Below are 6,450 nucleotides of genomic sequence, written 5' to 3'. Positions count from 1 at the left end.
GGCATGCCTTCAAGTTATACGTCTCGTTATTAGGAACAAAAATTAGTAGTGTGCTTTGATTGAGATCCTGATCTACCTTTTTACCTCACGTATCTCTGAAAACACTGTACCTTCATCACGTTAATGATCTGCTATGTGAACTCGTAAGCAAATCACATGACACAAAAAGGCACAGAAATTTATATAATTACATGTCGCGAACATGTTTTAAACATGATTATCACTAGTACTTGCTATCAACCTGTAATAACATATGTGCCTGCCCTAATAACAGTCTAATTAATGAAGTAGCGCCCCGTCGGCAGGTCCGACGAGTCAAATTAAAGTAGCGCCCACAGGATCGCGGTGGCGACCAACAGCAAGAACGCATCTTCTGACGGATCAGCTTTGGAGGTCGGTGCCGGCGGCGGCGGATAGGTGAACGACGGTGGCGCTTCCGAGGACCCTGAAGGTGGCAGCGCCGTCGGAGCGGCAGCGGCGGTGGCCGGAGGCTGCGCTCGCGTGCCCTCCGGCGCGTAGGGAGGGAGCACCAGCCCTTGCACTGCAGCACAAACAACATCAGAAAAATTAACAGTCGAGGAATTATTGCAGATTTGCAGAGGTCGCCGTCGCCGGAGGTGGTGAAGAAGATCACGGGAGGCCCGGGCGCGGCGGCGGACGGCGGCTACTCACTTGCGCAGAGCTCGATGGGCGGCTGGAACTGGTTGCAGGCGGCGGGGATGCGGAGCGCGTCGGAGACGTTGACGTCGTAGCCCGTGGCGCGCCCGAACGTGCCGTCGGCGACGTAGCAGAGGCAGAAGGGGTTGGCGTCGAAGGTGGCCTCGTACGCCGCGCAGCACGCGGGGGAGGGCGCCGCCGCGCCGCCGAACATGAAGCTCCGGCACTCCATCAGGCCGGACAGCGAGTCCCCGCAGTACACTTGCGGTGCCGCCTGCGCCGGAGGAGCCAGCACCGCCGCCGCCACGAGCAGGAGGAAGAGCAGGGGGAGCTTGCTAGACGACGCCATGGGATCCCTGGTGTGTCCTAGGTTGGAGGCTACGTAATTTGCATGGTAATGCCGTGCCATGCATATATTATATTTATAGTCAAGATAGCAGAGTCTTGGAGAAATAAGGGAGGGATGAAGTTTTGGATTCGGAAGCACTGAGGAGTTTGCGTCGTGCAAGAAACAGACACGCTTAACACCTTGTTATAACTTTTTCACCACGCGCCGTGACAAAAAAATATATCCTTCACAAAAGATGTTCATCGTATTACATGCTTTTTTTTTCCACGTATGTTGTAATAATATAAGAGTGCATGAGCGAGCGTGGAACCGATGAATCGGAATATCGGATCATCGTATTGGAGGAGGGCGATTCATAGGAGAGAAAGAACCGACTCATATTTTCAATCCGATTCATACTGAATAAAGGAAGGAAGAAAGAAGTCTGATGCAAAAGTTAGTAGAGAAGTACTTTTTTATGTTGGGGTGGGTTCATTGGTAGTGACTTGTACGGATAGAGAAAAAATGAACTTCTTCTCCGGTCGATTCACTACTGCTGATGCCCTAAGCTAGTAGCCAAAGCTGCCACTCAAAAATTGCATCATCTCAGGAACATCATATTTTTACTTTTAAAGAAAAGATAGGTCGGTTATTTCGTGACTATATAGCACGCACACGATTTTCTAGCTACAGTATGCGGAAAAGGAGTGGTGGTGGCCCAAATGAGCTGGGCAAAGGCCTCTCCACGTGTATACATGGCCACATGTTGTATCTACATCGCCCATCTTACTTATATGATGTGCTATCTAACAATTGATTTCTCATCCATCGATGATTCTTGTCACACCCGATTTTAAAGGCAAAACCGAATGCTACCTATATGTGTGCCCGGATCAAATTTCATACATATAGTGACATCATAAGTGAATAACAGCAACAGTATCACGTGAAAAGATACAAATAAAGACTTACAAACCATCAGAGATATACAGCTTAATTATGGAAACGGAGGCTCCAAACTTCACAGGCAATCGACTGGGGGCTGCGTATGCCTAGGACTCAGCACCATCTTCACAACAACTTCATAGCAGCTTCTTCTTCTGAGGAACGTTGTTTATAGCAAGGGTGAGCACTTGTCGTACTCAGCAAGTGTGAGGAGAATATGAATGCAAGGGTTAAACAAGGAAAGGCTGACCGGTTTATTGCATTAAGCATTTTTAGTTGGTCAAATTTTATTAGCACATGATTACTAAGGTATAAGTATATACCAACCCACAATTAATAGAAACATAAACATAAGCCATAAGCATATGGCACAACCATAACCATAGCATAAACCACAATTTAAATCCATCTTCAAGTATATTACTCATGTGAGGGTCCAGGCCGCTCTTAACCGTGAGCACGGCTGATCGATCAGTTTTACACTCTGCAGAGGTGGCACATCTTTACCCACAAGTCGCGTAAAAGTTCAAAAGAACTTTAGACCCAACCACGCTTGTGCTGATCAGGCACAATACCACACTTCCGAGGTGTGATTGCATAGGGACGCTACGAGGCCTTTACAAAGATTCGCTAGCAATGTGGTAACCCGCTAAGGTTTCAGGTCGAAGCGAAACATAGCAGTCCCCTAGAGGGTATAGTGTCTTAGCCAAGCCCACTTCCCAAGAGAGCGAGTGCTATACCCCATCAACGCCTCCCCTCTTGCCCTTTCGGTAAGGTTACCCCAAACTAGAGTTTCTAATTATTCAGCCAAGACCAGAGCCATTTAGTCTTGTGGTAGCACTGTTTTCCTGGGTGGTTCTCCATGTTCCAATTAATCACAGTGATCTTGTATTAAAGGAAGGTGTAGCATAAATAAAATAAGTTCATCATCTTTGTTCATTAGAACCACCATAACCCAAGTATAGCAGCTAAGCATAGCTACCCAACAGAAAGGTAAACCCAGGTTGGCAAGGAATAATCATAAAAACTAGGCAAACCTTAATAGGACCCATCAAATTTAATGCAAGCATATGCAATAGTGATTAAATAAATTTATTGGGACAAAAACACAAGGACACACTTGCCTTTCTCCAGCGACAAGTTACTTCTTACTGCTCTTCGGCTCTTGCTCACTTGAAACTCGTACTCTTCAGAGCTTCCGAACGGCGATCCTTCTACTCGAAGCAAACACCGGTACAAACATACAAGCGAACAACAAGTACAACTAAGAACAATACACCAAAACAAAAGGAAAGCTTTAAAAGAGCGTACTAACGACAAGGCTCGATCTAAGGTCACGCGAACGTAAGGAACACTTAAAACGGAACTATGGTTGAAAAGATAAAGCTATCGAGAGTTTTGAATTATAAAAGAAAGATAAGAGCTACAAGCTTTATTTATTTTAGTTGAGAAAAGCAATGTAAAGATATTTCAGAGAAATATCCTTAGTTAGAATTAATCAAGTCATATTTATATTTTCATAAGAAAAGATGGTGTAAAGCTTACTCCAATTTTATTTATAAATATTTGAGTACAATTTATGCAAATTAAACATTTAATTTAAAAAAAAATAAGATACATGTAGACATCTAAGCGTATAGCTTTACATCTCGAGTTCAACTAAGTAGATTAAATTAAAAACACATTTATATTTATATAAGCCAAATTAATATTTAATTATGAAAACTCGAGATATAACCTATACAGATTTTATTTAGAAAACAAATTGAATAAACATTAATCAAATTGAATTTAATTTATGAAACGCCGAGGTATAATTCTAAGTGGCTTTTAATTGGAAGAATTATTTAGATAGGAATTAATCCAATTAACTTTAGTTTATGAAAAACCGATATATAACCTAATTAGCTTTTATTTAGAAGAGGGTATGAAGTAGGTATTAATCAAATTAACAATTATTATGAAAAACGATGTTTAACACTAAATAGATTTTATTTAGAGAAGAACTCGTTTGTCATGCATTAATCAATTTTAATATAAATTTTATTTTCAAAAACATGTGTGAAGGAAAACATTACCACTAACGTGTAATTTACATCATTATGAATCTAACGCAACTTGAACGGACGAAAACGGAATTAAAACGTAGATTCTATGGGTTAAACAAGGTTGTAGGGGTCTAAACATAATTAACCGTAGACCTCAGGGGTTAGCAAGGAAAATTTGCAAGACACCAGGAATAGTGCTCGCAAATAATAGAAATAACAGGGTTAGATCCAAAAGATTGTGAGGCTCGGTTTAAATTGAATGGAACCGGAAAGATTGAGGGGTTTTCTGTGAAGTTGTCAAGACACAAGAAGAAGATAATTAATTACCTATTTCTTCCGGGATATATTTGCAAAACTGGCTTGTCTTCTTCCTCCAGACTGCATCACGGATGAAAATCAGATGAAAACGGCAGGGGCATGGTGCAGCTCCTGACCGTCGGCCTGCCGGGGCTCCGGTGCGGCGGGGCTTCGGGTGGGTGGTGCAGGCGGCGGTGGCCGGGCTAGGAGCCAGGCGCACGGCCGGTGATGGCGCACAGCGGCGTGCGCACGAACGGAAACAGGAGAAACAGGAGCAGTCACGGTTCCTGTTGCAAGAAACAGGAGAAAGAGAGAAGAAGATGGGAGAGCCGGAAACGAAGCCCGATCTCGCGCATGAACGTCAAAATGGAACGATATCGACGAGGCGAACAAGATGGTGTGCTCACCTTCGGCAAGAGATGAACAATGGCGGCGGAAAAGCTCGCCGGAGTTGGGGAAGACGACGGAGCCGACATCGGATCCATGCAATCCACCACACCACGGCGTAGAGCTCGAAGAGAGGAACTCCATAGTGGTGTCGGTTTTCGCCGGAAGTCCACGGTTTCGCCGGAAAAGCTCGCCGGAATTTGACGAAGACCGAACTTTGACTTCAGATCTACGGAGTTAGGAGATGCAACTCGTAAAAAGTTTTTCAGATCTGAAATCCTCACGTCAAGATGAACGCGATGATATATATATGCGCCACACTCGGAAAAAGATATTTTCGAGTTGACTTTTTGATTTTTCGGATTTTCTGAATTTGTTTATCTGCGCGAAAACAATTCCAGAAATAGCCGGACTCGTTTTCTAAAGCAAGAAAAATATCTAGAAAATTTTGAAAAATCTGAGATAAATCTCAGAGATGAATTGGGACGCAAGGAATCCAAATAAAATACTTGGAGCTCATGAAAAGGATTCTAGAGCCTTCTAAAAATTGGATTTAGCTCTAGGAAAAGGGGAATAAATTTCATAAAAAGATGAAAAATCCTCACAAGGGTCTGGGCAACGTCTAAACGCATTTTTCAAACTTTTGCACTCAAGAAACACCAAGATGCAACAACATGAATGCACAGACATAGAACAACATTATTTAATTAATAAAAGCAAACAAGTATTTTTCCTATACTAAATTTCCTGTGAAGAAAAATAAATGTTGGGAAAAATTTAAAATTATGAGAAAATTATTGTTCAATTACTCTTTTTAATCACATCCTGAAATTCGAAAATTTCAGGGTGTGACAATTCTCTTACCCAACCATGATCCAATCCACCTCTTGGCTGCGCCCTTGATTTGAAAATGGATGGCTATATATCATACGGTCACAATAACATGTGAAAAATTCATGTTCCAAATGGGTCACATTATCACGGGATCGGAGCCTCTTTTGGCATGGTCATTGCCTGCCTCTTCTTGCCTCTTCAACAATGTAATTACCATAATCATTAATACCTCGCAGGCTCGTGCTAAGTTGCAATTTCGCTAAATGTTGATTGCATCTGCGTCCGCGTCAGCCTCGTGCTGTAGTTGCTGATGAAAGGTGAGACGTTATGACTACAGACTCTTTTTTTGTAAATGGCTGATTTGATCATTTGGGTTTGGAGCTATTGGCTTGACTGGCTTGACGTGGAAGACGTTGAATTATAACATTTATATTTTAGTGGGCTAATTGTTGCTTAGGTTGGCCCCTCAAAATTGGTGGCCTGGTGTGGTCATGCCACTTGCACCACCTAATGTACCGGCCTGAATCGGATCATCGTATTGGATGAGGGCGATTCATAGGAGAGAAAGAATCGACTCATATTTTCAATCCGATTCATACTGAATAAAGAATGGAAGAAAGAAGTCTGTTGTTGTGCTTGTGAGGAGAAACGAAGTGCAAAAGTTAGTAGAGAAGTGCTTTTTTTATATTGGAGTGGGTTCATTGGTAGTGACTTGTACGGATAGAGAGAAAAATGAACTTCTTCTCCGGTCGATTCATTACGATTTTCTAGCTACGGTATATGGAAAATGAGTGGTGACGGCCCAAATGGGCCGGGCAAAAGGCCTCTCCACGTGTATACGTGGCCACATGTTCTATCTACACTGTCCATCTTACTTACATGATGTGCTATCCAACCATTGATTTCTTATCTACCTATTATTCCCTTACCTAACCATGATCCAATCCACCCCTT

The 6,450-nt window shown here is 42.7% G+C and overlaps 1 protein-coding gene across 1 annotated transcript; it reads right to left on the bottom strand.

The window, feature by feature from the left end:
• Nucleotides 1-320: 320 nt before the first annotated feature.
• On the bottom strand, nucleotides 321-1,006 carry LOC101777818 (non-specific lipid-transfer protein C6). The gene is made up of 2 exons (XM_004980592.1): nucleotides 673-1,006; nucleotides 321-541 (listed from the first exon to the last, which is right to left on the bottom strand). Exons 1-2 carry the CDS (start codon nucleotides 1,004-1,006, stop codon nucleotides 321-323), a joined length of 555 nt encoding a protein of 184 aa, XP_004980649.1.
• Between the last annotated feature and the right edge of the window lie 5,444 nt (nucleotides 1,007-6,450).

Source organism: Setaria italica, chromosome VIII (genome assembly GCF_000263155.2).
Source record: "Setaria italica strain Yugu1 chromosome VIII, Setaria_italica_v2.0, whole genome shotgun sequence".
In the NCBI taxonomy this organism is placed as follows: domain Eukaryota; kingdom Viridiplantae; phylum Streptophyta; class Magnoliopsida; order Poales; family Poaceae; genus Setaria; species Setaria italica.
This window is presented reverse-complemented; position numbering and strand designations above follow the sequence as displayed.

Excerpts from the sequence above, each read along its gene's own strand:
- LOC101777818 (XM_004980592.1), bottom strand. The coding sequence starts at position 1,006 with ATGGCGTCGTCTAGCAAGCTCCCCCTGCTCTTCCTCCTGCTCGTGGCG. Across the intron at positions 542-672 it reads GCCCATCGAGCTCTGCGCAA|TGCAAGGGCTGGTGCTCCCT; the intron begins GTGAGTAGCCGC and ends TTTGTGCTGCAG.